Source organism: Mrakia frigida, assembly GCF_051309035.1.
Source record: "Mrakia frigida strain ATCC 22029 unplaced genomic scaffold BDY24scaffold_10, whole genome shotgun sequence".
NCBI lineage: Eukaryota > Fungi > Basidiomycota > Tremellomycetes > Cystofilobasidiales > Mrakiaceae > Mrakia > Mrakia frigida.
Genome location: NW_027481271.1, coordinates 18,486 through 41,120, shown reverse-complemented (window position 1 = coordinate 41,120; position 22,635 = coordinate 18,486). Strand labels below are relative to the sequence as shown.

Genomic DNA, 22,635 nt, shown 5'->3' with positions numbered 1-22,635 from the left:
GAAAGGAGAGCTTCGAGCTCGGGGAGAGAGCTGCCTCACTCTTTCTCACTTCTCGAAACTCTTCAAGCACTCGAGAACCAAGCCGGTGAGGGTGCTACGAAGGTAGGCTGAGAAGTTGAATGGGACTACTGATATAAGTTTACTACAAGTGCCCGAGACGAATCCCCTCCACGTCCGACCCTCCCCTCCCTCCTCTGTTTCCTTCCTGACGAGATCTACGCTCAAGGTCCCTGTTGCTGAGCCTGCTGCTGGGCCATCATCTGCTGGGTCAACTCCTCCCTTGAAAGATCGCAACAAAAAGATGGAAGGAAAGGTCAGGACGAGTCGAGAAAAAGAAGGAGAGGAAAGATGAAGCTCACGTCGCCGACTGGAGAAAGCAGAAAAAAACAAGAGTCAGCTGCAAGATTCAAGTCTGATGAGGTTGCAGCTATGAGAACGTACCTCGATCATAACTCCGAGTCCAACCTTGGCAGCACCAGCCTGAGGAAGAGAAGAAAGGGGAAGAGGTGAGTAGAGGTCGAAGAAGAGAGGGAAAGGATTCGAGCTCTCACCTTCATGTGGTCGATCTCTCCAGTAACGAGGAACGAGAACTGAGGCGCGAACCTCTGCTCGAGAAGCATCGACGTCTTTCCTGTCGAATCAACCTGTCCCCTGAACGTCGACTGCCTGAACTCGTACTTGGCTCCAACGGTCGCGGTCGCCTCTCTCCGTCCTCCAGCGGTGATGATGTTGAGGTCGGCAGCGACGTCCACGTTGGGCGAGAGCTTGTGGTGGTAGGTAGCAGCGAGGATTCCCTGAGCCTGGTACTGGAGGGTAGCGGTCCACTCGTGGAAGGGAGGAGAACCGGGGGGGGAGGTGAAAGGGTTGGCGAGCTCGAGAGGGGAGGTGAGTTTGGCGAGGAAGGAAGGGGTGTTCTGGGTGGCCTCCTGAGCTTTTTGGAAGACGTTCTCGACTCCGAGGGACAGACGAGGGTGGACGGCGGCGAGGACCGAGGTGATGTAGATACCGTTTCCGTCGGTGAGGGAAGGGTTGATGGTCTTGAAAGAGATGGTCTCTCCGGGGAGGGTGACCTCGTGCTCGAGCTGGATCATCGAGTGTCCGGGGACGGGAGAGAGCTGTGTGAAGATGAGCAGGGAAAGAGAGAGGAGAAGAAAGTCAGCAAAGGCACCAAAAGAAGGAAGGATCTCGATCGAGCGACGAAGGGACGAGTCGAGCTCAAAAAAGAAGGGACGATGATCTCGCTTCGAGAGATGACGCAGAGGAAAGGGAACTGACCTGAGCCTGAAGCTTGGAGGTGTTGTACTGGTTCCAAGTTCGGTTAAGCTGAGCACTCGAGCTCATGTCGTTGTCGATGCTGCCTCGGAGGAAGAGCTGAGGGAAGGAGGGGGAAGGAAGAGGAAGGGATTCGGTTAGCCGAGCCAGGTGAAGCCTCTGCTCTTTACTTCTTCAAAGAGCGCATGAAGAACTGACCTTGTCCATAGCGTAAACAGCTCCGAAGTTGTAAGATGGAGGCTGGGTAGCGCTGGCGAGGTTGAAAGAGTGCTGAACCTGGAAGGCAGGATCGGTGGAAAGGACCTTGCTGAGATCGGCCTTAGCTCCGTCGAAGGTGAAGTTGGTGAGGTGGGTCACTGAACATAGGAAGGTAGAGAGATATCAGTTCGTGTTCTACGCGTTTTGATGACTTTGGAAGATGGTGAGGAGGGAGGAAGAGGGCGATTGTTCGTCGAGGAGGGAGGGCAGGTTCAAGGAGAGACCAAACGAAAGGAAGCTCTTCCTCCTCTTCCATTTTCTCGGCCAGCTAAATGTCTTCGCCCATGACAAGCGCAATCCTCTCCTCTGCCACTTAGTAGATTTGCATCTGCCCTCTCCTCCTTCCATCGACGTCCAAAACCTCCGCAACGCTCCTGCCTTCGAGACGAAGCTGACTCGTTCGATTCGATTCAAAGACTCACTCTTGACATCTCGACCAAGGGACTCGACGTTTCCGGGGTTCTGAGCAGCTCCTCGGTACTGGTGAAGCCTGTCGTAGTACTGTCCGATGGGCTCAGCGTATCCGGAGAGGAGGGCGGTGAAGCCAGAGAGGTAGGAAGCCTGAGGAAGCTTGTCCGTTGACAGAGGGTAGGGAGCGGCCTGGAGAGGAACAGACATGGCGAAAAGAGAAGGGAAGTAGAAGAGGGGTGACGAGGGGAAGAGAGAGGTCCGAGAGAGAAGAGAAGGGGAAACGGCCGGGAGGAAGGGACGATGAGGGTTGGGAGAGAGACGAAGCTCAAGTCGACTTGAAAAGAGAAGGGCGAGGGGAGAAAGGGTGCCGAGAATAAAAAGAGCTCTCCATCTTCAAGGAAACTTTTCCTGGGAAGACATTGAGCTTGTTCGGTTGAAAAGAGGGAAAGAAAGTCCATCAGGTCCAAAAAATCGTCAAAAACTTGAGGGAAGGGCTGATAAAAGTGAGTAACCTCCCAAATCGACTCTCTCGACGCTGTTCGACGCGCTTTCGTCAGGTTCCATAACAGAACATCGGAACTCGAGATCAAGAAGACAAGCCCTACCTCTTTTCTTCTTCTTCGCTTTCTCACTTCTGAGAAAATCTGACTTCTCGGATGACGCGATGCCTATTTCCGAGCTCAACCGAGTCTGGCCCCCCCCCCTCCGGTCAGCTCGAACTTTTCCCTGCCTGCCTTCCTCTCCCTCAAACCGCCATGTCGAGCACCATCTCCCCTCATCCAACCCTTCACTCCATGCTCCCACAGAAGAAGCGAGGATGGTTCAGACCAACTCTCCATTCCTGGAAGGTCTCTCATCAGGCCGGCAAGACCTCCGCGCACTACAACTCGAGAGAGATTCGGAAGGGTCGTTTGCCTTTGCGTCTTCATCACCACATCGAGCATGGACAGGCGATCCCCCTAAGGGTTCGGTACAGTCACGAGAAGACGAAGCTCAAGCCAGGGCTCGCAACGGATATCAGTTTTTGGGTCGCAGTGCTGTTTTGGTGGGGATCAGCGGTTTGGGTTGTGAGCTCGATTCTCCTCCCTCCCTCCCTCTTTTCCTCGACCTCAAGCGTCGAGCTCTCGTGCTTCGAATCGTTTCAAAGCTGACTACAGTTTCATTCGTCTCTCAGGCCAATGGATTCACGGTGTGGTTACCCGTAGTACGACCAGAGACGGAGTCGGAGACCATGGAGAAAACAGCAGCGGTGCTCGCTTTCCTGGGAGGGACGTTGTTCGAGATTGGAGCATATCTAGGACTGCTAGAGGCTGGAAATCGAGGGAAACATTCTGACTGTAAGTATCTTCTCTTTGTTACGTTCGATAAAGAATCAGCTTTGCTACTGATGCGAGGGACGAGCTGACGAGCCTCCCTCCCTCCTCCAGTCGGATCCTCTCTTGACCGCGTCCTCTTCGGTCTCGAATACGCCAACACAAGCCGAAGCTCCTCACGCGATGAGTCTCCTTCTGCCTCCGACAAGGGAGACCTGGAGAAGCATTCCTCTTTCGACCCAGATCCAGATTGGGAGTGGTTGTGAGTCCCACGCGTTCCCTTTGTTCTCTTCACGCGTCTCCGATTCTGATTTCTTGAACGCTCGATGGGACTACAGACCAAAGATGCGTCTGCACGAACTTGGATACATGGCGGCTCTCGTTCAGATGTTCGCAGCTACGAGTGGGTATCCTTTCTTCCCCTTTCTCCGCTCCGTTTTCGGCCTTCTTCGTTCTCGTCTTCCCTCGATCTGACGCTCTCGCTCTCGAATCCCGCTCTGGTTGTCCCCCTTTCAGTTTTCTGGGTCTCAACGGTCACAGGTCTACCAGGTGTCATCCCAGGTTTTTCTGAAGGAGAAGGGAGTCTCGCAATCGTGTGAGTGCCCACACTCGACGCGTCGGTTCAGCGTTCCTCGACGAAGCTTCTCTTTCGAGCCAGATAGCTGAACGTCTTCTTTTCGTCTTCGAACAGAGACGTCTTCTTCTGGCTACCACAAGTGGTGGGAGGAGTTGGCTTCGTGATTTCGTCCCTCTTGTTGATGGTCGAAGTGCAGCCGAAGTGGTGGAGGCTGAAACCTCTGACTCTCGGATGGCAGAGTAAGTCCTCGTCTTCGTATCAATATCAACAGAAGCTTCTCCCACTTCTAACTCAATGCTGACTCCTTCTCTCTTCTCTTCGAATCTAGTCGGAGTCTGGAACCTCGTGGGAGCGTTCGGATTCTTGCTCTGCGGAGCTCTTGGGTTCAGCTCGTCGTCGAAGGCGATTTGGCAGAGTGATCTGAGCACGTTTTGGGGTGGATGGGCGTTCCTGATAGGCAGGTGAGATCTGTTTCGACTTCGACGAGGCGCGAGAGGTGGAAAGACGCGCTGATCATTCTTCCTCTTTTCGTTCTCCTTCGCAGCACCTTTCAGATGTACGAAGCTTGTAGCGCCGTCCCAGCTTCTTGATATAACTGTGGATATTGTGACCTTTGGCGTGGTTTAGATTCGGAAGATATCGAGCAAGAAGAACGAGTGGAAAGAGTGGAACGAGATCGGAAAGACGACGAGCTAGGGAGGACGAGCTCGAGCTCCAGTCAAGTCTCTCGGGAGGTAGGAGTGGCCTTTTCGCAGAACGCATAAGCCTTCGACCAGCGGTAGAAACACAGCCGTCCTTCGAAGTGACCTTGATAAGCTTTTGAGAAGAGCCAGCGTGAAAACAAAGCAAGGGGTGTCGCGTCGCCCTGAGTTCAGAAGGCCAGCCGCCCCAGCTTTTCCCTCCGTCTTGCAGTATGTTCTCGATTAACACCCTGCTTCTCTGGGATCTATCATTTCAGCATTCGAGATGTGCGTCCGAGTTCGAGTGAAAAGCTTTCAGTTGGACGAGCACAGAGGGAAACAGAAGAGCTCGCTCGAAACTTTGCTCGACGCGTCGCGACCTTTCCGATGCGAAAAATCTTTCTCCTCACTTTTCTTCACCTCTCCTTCATCTCCCCGCCAACAGCCTCATCTTCTCCTCTCCCTCTACACCCACAACAACAACAACTTCGCTCAACCCAACCACGTGAAAAGCACCGCTCTTCGATTCCCTCTTCAACTCGAATCCTCCCTCTCTCTCTTTTCTCTTCATTGACCACGTTAGTCCTCCCTCCCCCCCCCCTTTCCTGCTCCTTCCCTCACCTCTCCCTTACTGACCACCCTCTGCTTCTCCTTCTTTTCTCCACCTCACAGACTCTGCAGGATTCATTTCTATAGAGAAACAATCGATTTCGCTAGTTTACTCTAGCCACATCATTTCAACGGCGAGGCTGAAATCCTACCCACAGCCCTTCACGGAGGACAAGCGGTCTCTTCTCTCTTTACTGGGAGAGGGACCGTCGATGAAGTGGATCGACTCTTGATGCTCCTCGCTTGCGAGGTAGTGGATAGACGGTATCGGGCTCGTGGGACTTTTCTGAGCCGTTTCTCTTGCACCCCTCCCCTCCCCCCCTCTGAACTTGACCTTCTCCTTGCTCTTTGGAGCGAGGGAGGTTGATGGCTGAGGTCTCCTCCGATCCTTACCTTCGTCGTTTGTGTTTCGTTTGGTCGTTGGTGCTGGTGGTGGAGAAGGGAAGAGGAGGAAGGGAGGAAGATGTTGAGCTGTAGCTTTCTGAAATTTTGGATCGCTCTCCTGGAGTTAACTCCTACTTGATGCACATGGTCTCTCCTTGCCCTTCGATCCCGATCCACAACGATGCTGCAAGCTTTCACCGCTCGAGAGGAAGAGCGGGAGTGAAGAGGTTGGGCTGAAGAGAAGGAAGGAAGAGCGCGAGCTCGCAGAGGAGAGCTCACCGACGTCTTCCTCCCTCTTTCAATTCCTATCTCACGATCCACGAGTCCTTCTGCCTAAAGACCATCGCTCTACACTATCGACCTTCCACTTCCCAGTTCTAGCTCGAAGATAGAGAAGAGATCGAGGAGAGACGAGCAGCACCGTCCGAGCTCAACGGACTGTCCCTCCCCTTCCCTCCTTCCATCGACTCAACGAGCTCAGTTCTCCACCAGCCGCCGTCCAACTAAAGACCTTTCCGACCACCGAGAAGAGATAGGAAGAAGACACACTCATCAATCGTTACAACAAATCGTGCAGCACCCTCGGCCGACAGATCCCAACCCTCCTCGATTCTCTCTCCTCGCTCAACAGGTGTAGCCAGTCTCTCCCTTCTCCGGCGTGTGTTCAAGCAGAGTCTCCTCCCCCTCCTCTGCTGATGGCTGTAAACGAAAGCAGAACGTAGAGAGAAGAAGTCAGCTTCGTGAGCTCTTCGCCTTTGTCGATCCGAAGCGAGCTCTCCCTTCCTTCCCTCGTTCCACTCTGTTTTCTCCCCTTCCGTCCCTCCTTCAAGGATCCGAACCCCTCTGAGGGTCTGAGATAGAATATGAACGTGTGCTTACCTCAACTCCAGCCTCTACGACCAACCTAGGACCCTCGTATAGTCGGTTGATGATGGCGCTCCTCCTGAGGACCTCGAGCTCTCGAACTCGAGTGTTGTACCATGAGATCGTGGCAGGCGAAGGAGGAGCTTTGAAGTGGGATTCGGTACGGAGAACAAAGTCTGTAGGGGGAAGAGAAGAAAGAGGAATAAGCTCATGAAACGAGGGAAGAGGAGGAGAAGGAGGTGAAGCTGGAGCTGAAGGAAGGGAGGGAGAGAGGTGAGGTTGGCTCTGGACGAACAGTTTCGGAAGTTGTAGGAAGCGAACTGTTTCGATGCTTTGAGAGTGGACTGGTAGAGGGTGGTGATCTGAGCGGCAGTAGGGGCGGACATGGTTGTAGGGAGGAGAGAGTGATGGTTGAGGGAAGGAAGGCATTGAAGCGTCGCTGACTGAAAGCTCCGGCTTGTGGCCCTCTCGATCCACTTTTTTGATTACGTTTTTTCGCATATGAGTTCTCCAGGAAGACCTCGTCGAGAAAATTAAATCTGTACTGGTCCTCGTTTTGAGAAATTGAGTGCTCGCGCAGAGCCGACGACCAAACTGAAAGCACCCAGGCCTGACCGACCTCCCTCAGTCCCTCTCCCCTTCGAGCTCTCAACCACGACCTTCGCTCCTTCCTTCAAGATGCAACTGATATCAACGCTTCTACTACACCTCATACCCTTCCTCTCATCATCCCACTCGACACCGAAACCAACCAAGGGAGCTGTCTCCTCGGAGCTCAAGACATGCTCAGACATCGGACAGTCCTTTCTGGTCAAAGGAGGGAACGCTGCCGATGCCATGGTAGCAATGTGAGAAACGTTTCGCTTTCAACAATAGGTGTATATGAAGCTGACCCTTTCATTCTACTTTATTCTCAGGTGTGCTTGCATGTAAGTAGCCGTCGGAGAGAGGGGAATAGAGAAGGAAGGAGAGCGTTGAGCTCGACGCCGCATGACTCCTGGGCTGAACGCTTCCCTCTCTTCCGTTTGCTCGTTCTAGGGGAACTATTGCCTCGTATCACTCTGGAATAGGTGGAGGTGAGTCTCTCTTCTGGTCGAGGGCCTACAGAGGACTCGTGAATCAAGCACCACGAGACCCCAACCTGATTCGGAAACGCTCTCTCCCTCTCCTCTCTTGTTATTTCTGCAGGTGGTTTCGCTCTCGTCCGGTTACCGAATGGAAGCTACGAGTCTATAGACTTCCGTGGAGCTGCTCCTGTGAGTTTTCTCTTCTCATTCGGCTTCCTCTTGCTTGCAAACTCGAGCTCAACCGGTTACCTTTCTCCTCCCTCTCGACTCCTCCTCGGTCTTCTCCTCTAGGCTGCCATGAACTCCTCCCTCTTCATCGCCAACCCAACTTTCTCGACCCAAGTAGGAGGACTCGCTGTAACAGTTCCCGGAGAGCTTCGAGGTCTGGAAGCGATTCATTCGAGGCATGGAAAGCTGCCTTGGAGTGAGCTCTTCGCCCCCGCCGTCGCGCTCGCTCGAGACGGTTTCGAGATCAATCAGGATCTCTACAGGGTCAGTTTCGCCTTTCACCATCTCTCGATCATCATTGGAAAGACCGACTTACACTTTCCTTTACCAGGCTATGACAACGACGATCCCAGGGACCAAGATTCCGACCGACTTCGTCCCCTACGACGAGGAACCCGAAACCAGCTTTGCCTCGAAGCCCAAGTCCTTCTTGATCGAGGTGAGCATCATCAGCTCCTTTGTAGCCTTCTAAAACCCTCTGACTATCTCTACTTCGTTACGTAGGACCCCGTCTACGCTCCCATCTTTTCCAAGAACGGAAAGCTTCTTCCTGCCCTCTCCATCACCACCCGACCCACCTACGCCGATACGCTGGAAACCATCGCTCGGGAGGGACCTGGAGCTCTCTACTCTGGGAAGCTGGCGAATCAGACTGTCGACGCGATCAAAGCGAAGGGAGGGCTCATGACTCTGGCTGATCTAGAGGGTGAGTTTCACTCGACGCGTCCCGTCGAGACCTCGTTTTCCCTTTTAGCTGATCCCCTTCGTTTCTCGTTTGCTCGAATAGCCTACTCCGTTCATATTCGACCAGCCGTCTCTCTGAAGTACCGAAACCACACCGTTCGATCTTGTCAAGCTCCCTCGTCCGGATCCATCATTCTCTCGATCCTCAACACCATGAGCGGATACGAGGTCGAGCACTCCGACGTCAACAACCATCGGATCGTTGAGGCCCAGAAGGTCAGTCACGTCTCTCCTTGGCAATTTTTCGTCGGCCTTTCGCTTCTTGGTTCGTGAAGTCGACGCGACGCTGACTCCTTGACTCCCGCTCTTCCTTCTCTCTTCTGCTTCTTTCTCTTCTCAGTTCGGCTACGGACAACGAACTAATCTCGGAGACCCACAGTTCCTGCATAACATCACTACTCTCTCGAAGAAGTTCCATCATCCGGCAACGGGAGAGATGATTCGGTCGAGGATCGACGACGAGAAGACGAGGGAACCAGAGTGGTACAACCCTGAGCAGTGAGTTTTGTCGTCGCTCTCTTTCAGTCTTCGAGAACAGTGTCCTGAACCTCTCTTCCAACTTTCAGATACGACGTTCTCTCGGATCCTGGGACCTCAGCGCTCGTCGCTGCTGACGAGAGTGGGCTCGTTATTTCGCTGACGACCACTGTCAACCTGTTCGTCCTACACGTACTTCCCTGACATATCCTACTTGAGCTGATTTATCTCTTCTTTCCGCAGCTACTGGGGGTCGAGGGTGAGTTTTCTCTCTTTCGGGCTGAGTTGGACCGACGAGCTGTTCTGATCCCGTCCTCTCCTTCGCTCTCTCTCAGATCATGGTCCCCGAATCGGGCATCGTTCTCAACGATGGAATCGACGACTTCAGCATCGAAGGTAGGCCCCTGGTTCGCTACCCGTCTCCCCATCGTCGTCGAACTGACGTCGAGCTCTTCTTCTTCTTTCCAGGGCGAACGAACGCGTTCGGTTTCCACCCTTCACCAGCCAACTACAGTTTGTCTCGTCTCTTCGCCATCGCCATCACGTCATCATCTGTTCTGACTGAATGTTTCTTCCTCGTTGGTACTATCTCACTCACAGTCATGGGCGGCAAGCGACCTCTTTCCTCGATGAGTCCCGTCATAGTCGAAGACCCAAAGGGGAACTTCCTCTTCACCTCGTCGTGCGCTGGAGGATCGAGGATCATCAATGCTCAGTCTCAGATTGTCCGTAACGTCATCGTGAGTTTGGCTTTCTCCCGCGTCTTCGTCGTTCAACCTGCAGTCCTCGCGTTCCTCCCTCGTTGCCTTTCCGTTGTCGTTCACCCTCTTTTTTTTTTTTACGCTGACGCCCTTCTTCCTGCTCCTCTTGCTTTTCGGTCTCTCAGGACTTCGGAATGACTGCTCGTGAGTTCAATCCTCCTCGAACATCACTGCTCGGTCCCTCGAACTGACCACCTCCTCTCCCGCTCTCCATCGTCCAAAGTCCAAGCGCTCGCCTTCCCTCGTCTCCATGACCAGATCTACCCTCTGTTCACGACTCTCGAAAGGGATCAACCAGAGCTCAACTTCACTGGGTAAGTCTCTCGTCCCTCAATCCTGCATCTCCTCTGGCTCGTCCTGACCGTTTCTCCACCCTCGTCTTCCTACCAGCTTCTCCGACGCCGACGCTCTCGCCCTCCTCGACCGAGGCCACAACGTCTCCTTCGTACCTGTGGGCTACTCCGTTGCTGCTGCCGTGAAGTACACGGAGGAGCTTGGGTGGGAGGCAGCGGGAGATCCTCGTCGAGTCAACTCGGGAGGATCGGTTTCACTGTGATCTCTTTCTCGGTTGCGTTTCGTGTCTGCCATCATCTTAGACCGTACTACTGTGTTTCTTTATTTCAACGTTGTGCACTCTCGTCGTGGTCGTCTCGGAGAAAGAACGGAGACGGAAGCTGAGGCGAATGGACGATGTCTTCGACGCGTCCTCGTCTCTTCCTTCCTTTCCCCTTCTCTCTTCGCCTCTCGATGCGCTCTAATTTCGCTGCAGTCGTCCTGTCCATCAAGCCAACTTTGTATCTCTAGCCCGAGCTTGCAGGCTTCGACTCAATTCGTTCGAACACAACAAAGAGCTCGTCGTCGAAACCAAAACCGAACCCCAACGACTTCAACTCCTCCACCTCATATCCACCACCGTCCCCACCAGCATCAACCAGCTCTCCAACCACCTCAGCCCTCCGCTTCCTCCCTCCTCGTTTCCGCTCTCGCCATGCTTGATAACCTCCTCTAACGCCTCCTGAAGATGACAAGGGTGCAAAGCCCAAACTCCCTCGCCCGTCGAAGGATGTTCTGCTTGAGCGAGCAGAGGGAAATCTGCTTCGTCGTCGTCGTCTGGGAACTCTGGTGGCGGGGATGATGAAGACGAGGGGTAGTCGGTGGTGGTGGCAGATGGGGAAGTTGGGTTGGGAAGAGGGATGGAAGTCGCGTCGGAGGGAAGGCAGAGGGCTGAGGAGGAGGAAGGAGGTCGAACGAGGTTGAGTGAGATGAGGAGTGGGAGGGAGAGGGGAGAGAAGGTTTCTGGTGGTGCGAACCGACGTAAAGGGGGGTCAGAAAGAGGTCTGTAGAAGGTGAAAGCAAGGAGAGGGGGTTACTTACTTCTCGAATGAGCTTGAATCAAGAGCTGAGGAGCTCGATAGGTCGGCGAGAAGACGACGTGATGGATGATGAAGATCACTTCTCCTGGCACGGAAGGAGCTGATGAAGTGGTCGAAGGATCTTCTTCCTCCTCGAAGGCATCTGCTGAAGGCGAAGGCGAGCGAGGACGAGTAGAAGAGGAGGGAGGGAGAAGGATGGTTGAGCTTCGTCGAAGGTAGCCGAACGTTGGTTGTTTCTTTTGAACCAGGAGGCAGAGAAGGTATATATCAGGAACCTCTATAGGTCTAGGAGAGAAGGTCAGGTAAGGAATCAGCGCACAGGATGATCCATCCAAGTCCATCCTGAGTTGGAGAGGGAGGGTGAGAGGAGGGAGGAGGAGGAGGAGGAGGTCGACGAGGGTTGTGGCGGGTTCTGCTGGTATTTCTCGACCAGTTCTTTCGCTGCTCGAGCAAAGTTGGAATGGGAAGGAAAGATAGGGGTCATGGCCGTTGTAGAGAAAAAGGCAAAGGGAATCTAAGGGTCGTCAAGCGGGGAGGGCACAGTTTGCTCGAAATGGTTCGCTCTGACCGTCCTTCTCCTCGCAATTTCTCCTCCGTCTCTCACTCACATTATGGCTGTAGGAAAGGTTAGCCCTTCTCGCTCGCTACAGCCCGCCCCCCCTCCCACTTTCTTCACCCGTTCCTTCCCCACCCTCAGCACTACGATCTCACGAAGGAACGGAAAAATTTGGTGGAAACGGGAGGGAGATAAAGAGGTGGAAAGAGGAGGAAGGCATCAAGGGAGGAAGAGGTGTTCGATGGGTTTGAGATGGGATATGGGCAGGAAGGAAGGATCGAACAGCACTGGGTTTGTCGAGGATGTATAGAAGAGAGAGCTGACTATCTTCTCGTACCTTTGGCCTCATAGAACAAGCGTCTCTCTAAGGGCAAAAAGGGTATCAAGAAGAAGGTCGTCGACCCCTTCACCCGAAAGGGTGAGCTCTTCCCTTCCCTTCCTCAAAATCTCCTTTCACCTTTGCTCGGACACCTTCTCACGCTTCTCTTCCTCTTCTTCATCAAACAGACTGGTACGACATCAAGGCTCCCTCGATCTTCGAGGTCAAGTCTGTCGGAAAGACCCTTGTCAACCGATCCCAGGGATTGAGTGCGTTCCTTTCCTTCCTCCCCTCCCTTCACCTCTCGAGACCTCTGGTCTGACCCACCATCCTCTCCTCCCTCCCTCCCTCTTCTCCTCGCAGAGAACGCCAACGACTCCCTCAAGGGTCGAATCCTTGAGCTTTCGCTCGCCGACCTCAACAAGGATGAGGAGCAGGCGTTCCGAAAGATCAAGCTGAGAGTCGACGAGGTCCAGGGAAAGAACTGTCTTACCAACTTCCACGGTGTGAGTACCCTCTCTAGCTCTCTCCGACGGTGTGTAGGAGACAAGGGACTTACTCGTTCGCTTGGTGGAATCGACGAAACAGATGGACATCACCTCCGACAAGCTTCGTTCGCTCGTCAAGAAGTGGCAGACTTTGATCGAGGCTCAGGTCGACGGTTCGTCCCTTCCCTCCCCCTTCCTCTCACCATCTCCTCCTCCCGAGCTCGAGCTGAGATTCTTATCCCTTCGCCTTGGTTTCGCTCTCTACAGTCAAGACCACCGACGGTTACCTCGTCCGACTCTTCTCCATTGGTTTCACCAAGAAGCGACAGGGTCAGGTCAAGAAGACCACCTACGCTCAGACTGCCCAGATCCGTGAGATCCGAGCTAGGATGATCGAGATCATGACCAGGGAGGCTTCCGCCGGAGACTTGAAGGAGTGAGTTTATCGTCTCTTTGGTGTTGGACTTCAGAACGAGAAGAATGAAGGAAAGGAAGGAGCCGCGGCTGACGACCTTTTCCTCCTTCCCTCCCTTCCTTTCTCCTTCCTCAGGTTGGTTCAGAAGTTCGTTCCCGAGGCTATGGGACGAGAGATCGAGAAGGCCGCCCGAGGCATCTACCCTCTTTCGAACGTCATGACCAGGAAGTGCAAGAGTGAGTTTCTCTCTGTTCGCGTCTCGACCTTGACCTCGTCGCTCTCCTCTCCTTCGCTGACCTTCTTCTCCTTTCCTCCTACTTTTCTTCCGCCACTCTCAGTTCTTAAGGCCCCCAAGTACGATCCTTCGAAGCTCCTCGAGATGCACGGAGAGTCGACCGACGAGGCTGGACAGAAGGTTGGAGGTGCTGAGGTTCGTCGCGTTTCTCTTCTCCCCTTCCTTCCCTCCTTTCTCCCTCCTTCCTTCCTAGACCCGAAACTGATTCAACATTCCTCGTCTACTCTTCCCTTCGTAATACTTGTTCTCGTTACTATAGTTCAAGGAGCCTGAGATCCTCACCTCCGTTTAAATGACTTGTGATGTGATTTCGGGTTTTCTTTTCTCTTCCTCTCTGATTTTTGGTCTACCTGCCACTATTGCAAAACGAATCCCTACGCGGACCACCAAACTTGAGCACCGGAGAGAACGAGCATCAAGCAGAGCAACTTCACATCGAGGCTGAGGACGAGAAAGCACGTCGTCGTTAAGAGAAGGAGAGGTTGAGAGGAAAAGAGAGGAATGACTTGGGCCGAACCTCAAACCACGACCCTCCCTCCCAACCCTTCCCTTCCTTTCCCCCTTCCACTCTACCCACTAAAATGATCGATCTGATTCTCCGTACGTCTCTCAACCACCTCCCGAGACGCCTCTCTCAGCTCTCAGAACCGTCAGCGAAAAGCTCACCTCTTTCCTTCGCTGCCTTCGTTCTCTCAGTTCAAAAGGACAAGGGAGGTGACCCCGAGATTGTTCGAGAGTCGCAACGGAAGCGAGGAGCCAGCGTAGAGCTCGTAGACGACGTTCTCGCTCGATACACTGCTTGGACTAAGCGTGAGTGCTCGAGATCAAAGGAAAAGGACAGAGGAAGGAGGAGGAAGGAAGAGTCGAGCTGACCTCTTCGTTCCGTTTGGTTTCCTCCCTTCTTCCTTTGGGTCGCGTGTAGTTGGATTCGAGGCCAACCAGAAGGCTAAGGATATCAATGCTGTTCAGAAGGAGATTACCAAGAAGAAGAAGGTCAGTCTAGTCTCCTTCTCGTCGAAGGAGATTTGGGAAGAAGTTGAGCTCTCCCTTCCTTCTCGTCTCGCTGACCTTTCCTTCCCCCCTCCCTTGCTTTGCTTCCTGATTCTTTCGTGCACTTCAGGCCAAGGAGAGTGCCGATGATCTCGTTGCTCAGAAGCTCGCTCTGGACAAGGAGCTCGTCGAGATGAGGAAGGTTGCCGTCGAGGCGGAGAAGACGATGAAGAAGCTCTGTGGACAGATTGGAAACATCGTCGCTGATGCCTGCCCTATCGCTATGGATGAGGTACGCACATTTAGTTTGTGGGTGGGTGGGTGGGGACGCAGCTCTTACGAAGAAGCTTGGGTCGAGGAAGGAAGGAAGGAAGGAAGGAAGGGACGAGTCGAGCTGACCTTTTTCCTCCTTCTCCCTTCACCTTTCGTCTTTCCTTCTCTACCAGGAGAAGAACCTCGTCATCAAGACCTGGCACCCTGATGGACCCAATGCCTCCCCTGTCGCCCGAACGGATATCATTGCTCACCACGAGGTCATGCACCGACTGGACTGCTTCGACTTGGAGCGAGGTTCGTCGAGCTTCCCCTCCCTCCCTTCCCTCTTCTCCCCTCCTCTTCTTTGGCCCACTCGTCTTTCTTCCTACACGAGCTGACCTCCTTCCATCGTTTCTCTTTCCCACATATCTCGTTCGACTTCTACAGGAGCCAAGATCGCTGGACACCGAGGTTTCTTCCTGACCGGAGACGGAGTCGATCTCAACCAGGCTCTCATCAACTACGGACTCGATTACCTGAGGACCAAGGGGTTCAAGAAGGTTCAGACTCCTTACTTCATGAACAGGGATACCATGGCCAAGACTGCTCAGTTGTTCGTTCTTCCTCCTTTCCTGCCGTCGCCTCCACTCGACGCGTCTCGTTCTCCTTCGAGTCGCCCTGACGCCGCTTCACTTTTCGTTTTTCACAGGGAGCAGTTCGACGAGGAGCTTTACAAGGTCAGTTTCACTTTCTTGCTCGATCTTCGAGGGTTCAAACTGATGTCGACCTCCTTTCTTTCCTCTTCCTTCGCTTCCCTCAGGTCCAAGGAGGAGACGACGAGGACAAGTACCTCATCGCCACCTCGGAACAGCCTTTGTCGGGTATGCACATGGACGAGTGGTTCGAGAACCCCAAGACCGATCTTCCTTTGAGGTCAGTCTCTCTTTCTCCTCCTCCTCGTTTCGAGCGTCGACTGACCTCGAGCCTCGTTCTTTCTCGCTTCGTAGGTACGCCGGATACTCGACGTGTTTCCGAAAGGAGGCTGGATCGGCTGGACGAGACGTTTGGGGAATCTTCAGGGTTCATCAGTTCGAGAAGATCGAGCAGGTCAGCCCCGTCTTCGTTCCTTCCTCTCGTCGTGCGACCTCTCATTGCTGACTCTTCTCTCTTTCGCTCGCTTTTTCGTCCTCGCCTCAGTTCTGCATCACCGAGCCTGAGAAGTCGATGGAGATGTTCGAGGAGATGGCCGCCAACTCGGAAGGCTTCTACCAGTCGCTGAAGCTCCCTTACCGAGTCGTCTCCATCGTTTCAGGAGCGCTCAACAACGCCGCCGCGATCAAGTACGACGTCGAGGCTTGGTTCCCTTACCAGGGAGCGTACAAGGAGTTGCAGTCCATCTCGAATTGCAGTACGTCTTCCTCTCTCTCTCTCTCTCTCTTCTCTTCTTTTCGTGTTTCGTTTCGTCTCGACGCGTCAACTGACTTTTCGTTTTCCTTCCTCTCTTTCCCCCAGCTGATTACCGTTCGTTCGAACCTCTCCTTCCCTCCGCTTCGACGTAGACCTGGAGCTGACCTCTGTTTCTTTCTCTTTCTCCCGACACAGAGTCCCGATCGCTCGAGGTTCGATGCGGACTCAAGCAGAAGGGAGAGACCACCAAGACGTACGCTCACATGCTCAACGGAACCCTTTGCGCTACCGAGCGAGCTCTTTGTGAGTCTACCACTCCCTCTTCATACATCGTTCTCACTCCTCTCTGGCCCTGAGTTCCCTTCGATTCTGTTTTTTTTAGGCTGCGTTGTCGAGAACTACCAGACTCCCGACGTTCGTTCCGTTCTCTCTCTCCTCTTCCTTTCCGTCTCTCCTTCGTTCTCGCCTCTCGCTCACTCACTCCCTCGCTCCTTCTTCTTCTTCTTGTTCACAGGGTATGGTCATCCCCGAGGTGCTCCGACCGTACATGCAGGGACGAGACTTCCTTCCTTGGCTCAAGTGAGTCTGGAACGCGTCTCTCTCTTTCTCTTTCTCTCTCTCGACCTCGAAACTGACCATCGTTTCTTTTCCCCTTTTTTTTTTTTTTGTCGCTCAGGCCCCTCCCCAAGAACTCGACCAGTGTTCTCGCCGGCAAGGCTGCTGCTGGAAAGAAGTAGAGAGAGAGAGCGACGAGAAGAGGCAGAAGGAGGGATCTGGGCTGTTAGACTTTTGCTTTCTGGGGGGGATTGGAGGAAGGTTTTTTTTTCGAGATGGCTATGGTTTTAACTCGAACGTGACTGGCCTGGTTTTCTACGTGGGATCTGCTCGAAAGCATGAAAAAAGCTCGTCTCCTCGAGAACGAAAAAGACGCAACGACCGAGCGAGAACAGCCGACTCGCCTCGTTCGATCCCGCTTTCGTTTCGTTTCTCAAATCTAGTCTACCCTCTCGTACACATGTCAATCAACTTCTTGATCGATCCAAGAAATCTTTCCCAAAGCCTCCTTATCTAGTGCTCTCAAAAGGATGCCGACGCGTCTCTTTCCCTCCCGCTCCCGCGCTCTCTCTCTCTCTCTCTTTCCTCTCCCCCTTCCCTTCTTTCGAAATTTCACAAAACACGATCCATAGCATCCCCATCTCAAGCAATAGCACCAATCGTCGTCCTCTGCGAAACCAACCCAAACAACAACGAAAAAAACACCGAAAAAGTCAGCCGTCTCTCTCTCTCTCTCTCTCTCCCTCGCCCCCCTTCCCCTCCTTTTTCCAAAAAAAAGTTTCACAGCGACGACTCACCAACTGCATAATCTGCGCCCTTTGATCCGCGGGAAGCATGTCGACCTGACTCTGGGGCATCCTGAGGACGGCCATGATCTGGAGCTGCTGCTCGGCGGGGAGGTGACGGATCGCGGCGGGGACGTCGGAGGGTCCGGGTTGGGTTTGAGGAGGAGGTGTAGGTGCTGGTGCTGGTGGAGGAGCGTAGGATTGGGGGGGTTGTTGGGGGTAGGTTGGAGGAGGAGGAGCGGGACGGGAGGGAGGGTAGGTTTGGGGAGGTTGTTGTTGGTACGGTGGTTGAGGTTGGGGTGTTGGGGCTGGTGCGGAGGTGGTTGAGGCTGCCATCATTCGCTGGTTGATTTGAGAGAAACAGAGAAAGAAGAGAAAGAGGGGAGGGAGAAGAGGGTGAGTTTCGCTCGCTCGCGTCGAATCGAGAACGAGAAACGAGAAACGAGAAAGGAAAAGGAGCGATGGATCGAGGGGGTGGGTTGTGGTTGTGGGATAGATGCGAACGTACCTGAATCACCGACGGATCCACCAAGTTCATCATCAGCATCGACTGGAAGAGCGCGTACCCGAGCTGAGGGTTCTTGTTGAGGAGTTCCTTCGCTTCCGCTGGGTGGGACATCACCATCGCCTTTCAAAACAAGCAAAACAGAAACAAAAGAAAGAACGAGTCAGCTACTCTTTCATCATACGAATCACGGAAGGAACGAATAACAACAACAACAACAACGGACGACTGACTGACCTTCATCCTCCCCAACACCTCCTCCAACTGACCTGGAGGAATCGCCGCCAACGTCTGCGAGATGGCATCCGTCGAGTTGACCCCTCTCTCGGGCTGTTTGCCCCTCGGCGGGTTGTTGAGGAGAGCTTGAATGGGATCGACGTTGTTGGAATCTTGACCAGTAGGACGGAAAGCAGCGGATTCGATCCCGTCTTGGAAAGCGACGGTGAGAGGTCGTCCGCCGATGAGGGTCCCGTTCAGGTTTCGAACGGCGGAGGCGGCTGTTTCAGAGTCTAGAAGAAACGAAGAGGAAGAGAGGAGGTTAGGGTGGAGAGGAGGAGAAGGAAGGAGGGAGGGTGGATGGGAGACGAACCATCTGGGAGGAAAGAAGGAGAGAGAGCGAGGTCGAGGTCAGCTTTGGGATCTTTGAAAGGAAGGAAGGAGCCTGTTAGTCAAAGAGTAAGAAAGAACGAACAGAAATCCACGAATCCGAAACCCAGAGCTCGTCCTGTATCAGCGTGGAAAACGAGTCTGCATCCAATACGAACCAACGAGAAAAAGGTGAGCTCGAAACGAAACGAAGGGAAGGGAGGAGATTGAAACGACTTGACTGACCTCGTCTTCTGAACGGGTCCTGCCTCTCCCATGATGTGAGCGAGTTGCTCTTCCGTCATGTCGCTACAGAAGAGAGCGTGAAGATTATCATCAGCTTTCGTTTTGGGTCGAGGGATGGAACAAGAACGAAAGAGCGAGCTCACTGAGGGACGTGGGAGACTGAGAGGCAGCGAGCGAGGGAGGAAGGGAGGGAGGAAGGGAGGTTCAGCTTCAGCAGTTTCTGTATAGATTGTATGGATCTATCTACGTACCTCTCACTCCTTTTATCGATGGTCTCGGAGGCATGTCGAGTAATTTGTGCGTAATTTAGCTCGTCGACGTTGGTGGAATCCAATATCCAACCCTCCCCAAATCTCCTTCGCGTTTTGATTAGCTTCCAACCGCCATCCTCTCCTCCCTCTCCTCCCTCCTTTTCCCACCACCCCCGCCGCCTCGGTACACTGAGAAGCATGGTCAGCGCCGCTCAATCCCGCCTAGCGACGCGCGTTCTCTTCTTCCTCGTCACCGTCCTCTTCTTCCGCTGGATCTTCTCCTCCTCCTCCTCGGGCTCGTCAACGAAATCGAACGGAGGCAAGCTCGTCAGTTCGAGGGAGATCCAAGCCCACAACGTGTTAGATAGGATCAGAGGGGATAAGAGTTTGGATGTTCATAAACATGAGTTCTTGCAGTCGAGAATGGGTGAGTCGTTTCGTATCTGTGCTTTGGGAGGAAGGTTGGAGGGGAGGGAGGCGAGGAGGAGGAAGGACGGAGGGGAGATGGAGAGCGCGAGAAAGGGGGTGGTCAGCGTCGAATTTGGAGGGATTGAAGAGGAGAAGAGAGCTGTATGCACCTCGTTCGAAGTGTAGACGCGTCGAGAAGCGAGGTTGGAGCTGAAGGGACGGGGCTAGGGAGGAAGAAGGGAGGAGGGAAGGGGTCAACCTTCTGGTCTTGCGAGGGCCCTTCCTTTCCTCAAAGAGTAGAGCTTCTCCTCAGCTCTACTTTCGAGTAGAACAACGATACCAGCCTCGAGAGCTACTCCTCGACATCTACGCTGCTACTAGAGACGAGGAAGCGTCCCAACTCCGTGTCTCAGTCGAGTCGCGAGGTTGATTGTTCGGCTGAACACACACTTCGACCTCACCCCCTCCTCCTTCCCTTCCTTCCCCTCGCCACCCCCTTCTCTACATCGCCCATACAAGCTCGTCCCAGCACTCTTTAACCATATCTTCGAACCTCGAACTGACTCTTTCCTCCCTTCCTGTTCTCCTTCCCTCCAGGCCGAGACGACCGTCCGGATCTCTTCGACGAGCAGATCTCCCTCGGAGTCGCAGATTACTGGGAGCGTTGGCAGAAGCCCTTCATCACTGGACCCGATTCTCACGACGACGTTCAGATTGTTCGAGGTGCTATCGACGATCTCCTGAGTTTCAACGGTTGGGTCGCTGTGAGTTTGGAGCTTTCTCCCTTCCTCCCTTCCCTTCCCTCCCTCCCTTTCAGCCCTCGCTCGCCCTCCCTCCAAACTCTCGACTCTCGTCTCTTCTTCTTGCGTCGACGAATCGACTCTCGGCCATCATCCTGTGTACGACCCAGAAGCTGAACTGAAACCCTTTTCCCTTTCCTTCCTTCTTCGCCCAGGCTACCTGCCCAACCCTCTCGCGTCCGTTCGGTCAGAACAAGAGGGAGGATCACTACGAGGATCTCGCCGACCAAGGTCACCTCTACTACATCGCCATCGTCGTTCACTCGGCAGATCACTTCCTCGTCGATCAACTCGCCGTTATCGTTCAACTCGCTAAACGGTGAGAGCTCATCTCTCCTTCCCTTCGTCTTTCCAAAACGTCTCGAAGCTCACCTCTCCCCATGCCCCGTCCTCTCTCAGTCTCGGAACCCGAAACGTCTTCGTCTCCATGCTCGACTCCGATTCCACCGACTCCACTCCCACCCTCTCAGACCTCTGCGAAGCCGTCCTCACCATCCTCGGCGTCGCCTTCAGGATCCGTCGAGTCCCTCCCATGACAGCCGACCCTTCCGCTGGCTACTACCCTCTCGAGGAAGCCACCGCTCGTAACCTCGCTCTCGATCCTCTGTTCGAACTCTACCAGAAGAGACAGATCAAGTTCCATCGGGTCGTGTGGTTGAAAGGGTTCACCTGCCCGACGGACGTGCTCGAGAGCTTGAGGGTCTCGAAGGCGAACCAGGCGGCGATTGTGTGCGGGATGGATTGGGCGGAACATAACGGGTTCTTCATCTTCTCGGATCGGTGAGTTTTAGGCAGGGTTTCGTTCGTGTGGGTTGAGGGAAGGGAAGGAGAGGAGGGGAGAGGAAAGGAGGAAAAGCGAGGAGCTGATCGTTTTTCGTCTCTTTTCGTTTCCCGTTTTCTTGCACAGATGGAGAACTCGAGACATCGAAGGAAACCTCTTCCGTCAAGCCAAATCGAACGCCAAGTCCGAGTCGTACGTCTTTTCCCTGCTTCTACTCTCTCTCTCTCTCTCTCTCTCTCAGTCCCACAACGCGTCCTAACGTCCTCCCGCCCTCCCTCCTCCGTCCCTCCTCCCACCCACAGCGGTCCCCCTCGAGACAAAGCCGGAACCGACCGCTACGCCGCCCACCTTCCCTTCCAAGTCTTCTGCTGCGAATCCGGTTCCCACGTCATCGATCCGTTCCAATCCTACTACAAAGGAATCACCTACCGAGCCTCGACCCTCTCCCAGAACCTCTCCACCACTGCTCATCTCCCCGAGTGGGACCCGGACACGCAGTGCATGGACTCGACGCAGATGTGGTTCTGTAGGGATCTGTGGACGGACGCGGCGAAGGGAGGGATGGCGGAGAGTCAGAAGGGGATGGGGAGTAGGGAGGGGGAGGATTACGAGGCTAGGGCTGGAGCGGGTGGGAATCAGAGGAGGAGCTGGTTCGGTGGGGAGGAGCCGGTGATTAGTAGGGAGGAGAAGGAGTTTGTGAAGAGGCAGGTGAAGGAGAGGAGGGAGAGGGAGAAGAGGGAGGAGAAGGAGTTGGAGGAGGAGGAGAGGAAGAGGGAGGAGAAGTCCAACGTCAAGAACCTCGTCAAGAGGCAGGATCCACCAGCAGCAGCAGCCGTCGTCGTTCCTCCTCCTCCCGTCGCTGCACCAGTCGTTGCTCCTCCCGCTCCAGTCGCTCCAGTTGCTCCCGTCGTCCCCGTCGTCGCTCCCGCTCCTCCTCCTCCCGTCGCCGCCAAACCTGCTCCTCCTGCTGCCGCCAAAGCCGCCGAGGAAGAGAAGGAGGTCGTCGTCGATTCAGACGAAGACGAGGAAGAAAAAGCAGCCGAGGACGCTCCCCCAACTCCTCCCGTCGTCGTCGTCGCTGAACCCGAACCCGTCGTCGTCGAGGAACCCGCCGCCGCCGCCGAGGACGACGCCAAAGCAGGAGGACCCGTCTTCCCCAACAAGAACAAAGCCTCGGACGACGACCACGACGCCAACGCCGGTACCAACGTCGACGCCATGTCCGAATCGGACGACTCGGACGCTCCTCCTCCCATCGAAGCGGAATCCCTCCCCGTCGCTCAGGCCATCGAGTTCCTCATCCCCAACTCTGCGTTCAAACCAGCGAGGATCATCGTCAACCCTCGGTGCGTTACCACCTACGGAGGTGTCAGTCATACGCAGCTGGCGTTGGATCTGTTCGGACCTGGGGACGAGAGGTACGATCTGGAGGAGGCGATCCCGTACACGGGAGGGGAGAAGGACGATGGAGGACAGTATACGTTGAGCGAGTGGTTGGGACCGCCGGATAGCTTTGTTTGTCAGGAGATGAGGACGACGGGAGGGAGGGTGGCACCGAAGAGTCAGAGGAGGGTCGGGTTCTTGGTGCAGAATGTGAGTTTTTCGACGTTGAGAGCGACGCGTTCCTTTCGTGCGGGGGCTGACTCTCGTTCTGTTCTTTTCGTTTCCGTATTTTTAGGAGATTGGGTTGGAGTAAAAGGCTGGATGGGGAAGGTGTGAGAGGAGAGTTTCGATCTATAGACGTTTGGGAGAGGGAGGGAGGAGAGGGAGAGGCGAGGAGACGGACGTCGCTCGTTTTCTTCGATTGGACTCAGGGTTTTTGTCGCTTTTCTTCCTTCGTTTTCTTCTTGTCCGTACGACTAGCAGTGAAGTATTCAAAGTTCTATACCCTTCAGTCATCTTGAGTCCAGCAACTTTTCCCTCCCAAGAGAAAAACGACGGTCGCCGCTTCGGGACTTCGCCGAAATCTGAGTCTC

The 22,635-nt window shown here is 54.3% G+C and overlaps 9 protein-coding genes across 9 annotated transcripts; 5 read left to right on the top strand and 4 right to left on the bottom strand.

Moving 5' to 3' along the window:
* Positions 1-106: 106 nt before the first annotated feature.
* TOM40 (TOM complex pore protein TOM40) lies at positions 107-2,248 on the bottom strand. The gene is made up of 7 exons (XM_076639782.1): positions 1,953-2,248; positions 1,471-1,628; positions 1,276-1,371; positions 552-1,115; positions 442-480; positions 360-367; positions 107-279 (listed from the first exon to the last, which is right to left on the bottom strand). Exons 1-7 carry the CDS (start codon positions 2,146-2,148, stop codon positions 222-224), a joined length of 1,119 nt encoding a protein of 372 aa, XP_076497850.1. The 5' UTR covers positions 2,149-2,248; the 3' UTR covers positions 107-221.
* A 449-nt stretch (positions 2,249-2,697) lies between these two features.
* On the top strand, positions 2,698-4,432 carry BDY24DRAFT_384197 (uncharacterized protein). The gene is made up of 8 exons (XM_076639781.1): positions 2,698-3,008; positions 3,116-3,278; positions 3,369-3,516; positions 3,593-3,657; positions 3,771-3,849; positions 3,946-4,070; positions 4,160-4,292; positions 4,376-4,432. The coding sequence occupies exons 1-8, from the start codon at positions 2,736-2,738 to the stop codon at positions 4,419-4,421; spliced, it is 1,032 nt and encodes a 343-aa protein (XP_076497849.1). The 5' UTR covers positions 2,698-2,735; the 3' UTR covers positions 4,422-4,432.
* Positions 4,433-6,040: 1,608 nt separating this feature from the next.
* Positions 6,041-6,782, bottom strand: ISD11 (Isd11p). Its single transcript, XM_076639780.1, has 2 exons — positions 6,664-6,782; positions 6,041-6,544 (listed from the first exon to the last, which is right to left on the bottom strand). The coding sequence occupies exons 1-2, from the start codon at positions 6,752-6,754 to the stop codon at positions 6,330-6,332; spliced, it is 306 nt and encodes a 101-aa protein (XP_076497848.1). The 5' UTR covers positions 6,755-6,782; the 3' UTR covers positions 6,041-6,329.
* Positions 6,783-7,010: 228 nt separating this feature from the next.
* On the top strand, positions 7,011-10,287 carry BDY24DRAFT_384192 (gamma-glutamyltransferase family protein). The gene is made up of 17 exons (XM_076639779.1): positions 7,011-7,216; positions 7,286-7,297; positions 7,407-7,444; positions 7,557-7,624; positions 7,727-7,927; positions 7,995-8,102; positions 8,168-8,369; positions 8,451-8,623; positions 8,748-8,905; positions 8,974-9,063; positions 9,128-9,143; positions 9,220-9,280; positions 9,353-9,397; positions 9,485-9,624; positions 9,771-9,789; positions 9,869-9,959; positions 10,036-10,287. The coding sequence occupies exons 1-17, from the start codon at positions 7,047-7,049 to the stop codon at positions 10,199-10,201; spliced, it is 1,758 nt and encodes a 585-aa protein (XP_076497847.1). The 5' UTR covers positions 7,011-7,046; the 3' UTR covers positions 10,202-10,287.
* A 134-nt stretch (positions 10,288-10,421) lies between these two features.
* BDY24DRAFT_384189 (uncharacterized protein) lies at positions 10,422-11,460 on the bottom strand. The gene is made up of 3 exons (XM_076639778.1): positions 11,338-11,460; positions 11,020-11,254; positions 10,422-10,941 (listed from the first exon to the last, which is right to left on the bottom strand). Exons 1-3 carry the CDS (start codon positions 11,347-11,349, stop codon positions 10,532-10,534), a joined length of 657 nt encoding a protein of 218 aa, XP_076497846.1. The 5' UTR covers positions 11,350-11,460; the 3' UTR covers positions 10,422-10,531.
* A 132-nt stretch (positions 11,461-11,592) lies between these two features.
* BDY24DRAFT_384185 (eS1 family ribosomal protein) lies at positions 11,593-13,482 on the top strand. The gene is made up of 9 exons (XM_076639777.1): positions 11,593-11,644; positions 11,926-11,992; positions 12,082-12,162; positions 12,257-12,399; positions 12,482-12,554; positions 12,649-12,817; positions 12,932-13,032; positions 13,135-13,226; positions 13,351-13,482. The coding sequence occupies exons 1-9, from the start codon at positions 11,630-11,632 to the stop codon at positions 13,381-13,383; spliced, it is 774 nt and encodes a 257-aa protein (XP_076497845.1). The 5' UTR covers positions 11,593-11,629; the 3' UTR covers positions 13,384-13,482.
* A 131-nt stretch (positions 13,483-13,613) lies between these two features.
* Positions 13,614-16,595, top strand: SES1 (serine--tRNA ligase SES1). The gene is made up of 15 exons (XM_076639776.1): positions 13,614-13,691; positions 13,788-13,901; positions 14,014-14,084; positions 14,212-14,373; positions 14,528-14,651; positions 14,784-14,949; positions 15,046-15,073; positions 15,157-15,269; positions 15,344-15,443; positions 15,534-15,744; positions 15,849-15,857; positions 15,939-16,046; positions 16,126-16,157; positions 16,258-16,322; positions 16,420-16,595. The coding sequence occupies exons 1-15, from the start codon at positions 13,673-13,675 to the stop codon at positions 16,478-16,480; spliced, it is 1,383 nt and encodes a 460-aa protein (XP_076497844.1). The 5' UTR covers positions 13,614-13,672; the 3' UTR covers positions 16,481-16,595.
* A 313-nt stretch (positions 16,596-16,908) lies between these two features.
* BDY24DRAFT_384181 (hinge domain of cleavage stimulation factor subunit 2-domain-containing protein) lies at positions 16,909-18,745 on the bottom strand. Its single transcript, XM_076639775.1, has 9 exons — positions 18,671-18,745; positions 18,563-18,578; positions 18,420-18,482; positions 18,280-18,335; positions 18,226-18,228; positions 17,826-18,097; positions 17,592-17,711; positions 17,096-17,425; positions 16,909-16,967 (listed from the first exon to the last, which is right to left on the bottom strand). Exons 1-9 carry the CDS (start codon positions 18,702-18,704, stop codon positions 16,941-16,943), a joined length of 921 nt encoding a protein of 306 aa, XP_076497843.1. The 5' UTR covers positions 18,705-18,745; the 3' UTR covers positions 16,909-16,940.
* A 61-nt stretch (positions 18,746-18,806) lies between these two features.
* On the top strand, positions 18,807-22,554 carry BDY24DRAFT_384177 (cryptococcal mannosyltransferase 1-domain-containing protein). The gene is made up of 7 exons (XM_076639774.1): positions 18,807-19,097; positions 19,676-19,842; positions 20,034-20,197; positions 20,278-20,658; positions 20,786-20,851; positions 20,962-22,252; positions 22,338-22,554. Exons 1-7 carry the CDS (start codon positions 18,869-18,871, stop codon positions 22,353-22,355), a joined length of 2,316 nt encoding a protein of 771 aa, XP_076497842.1. The 5' UTR covers positions 18,807-18,868; the 3' UTR covers positions 22,356-22,554.
* Positions 22,555-22,635: the final 81 nt, after the last annotated feature.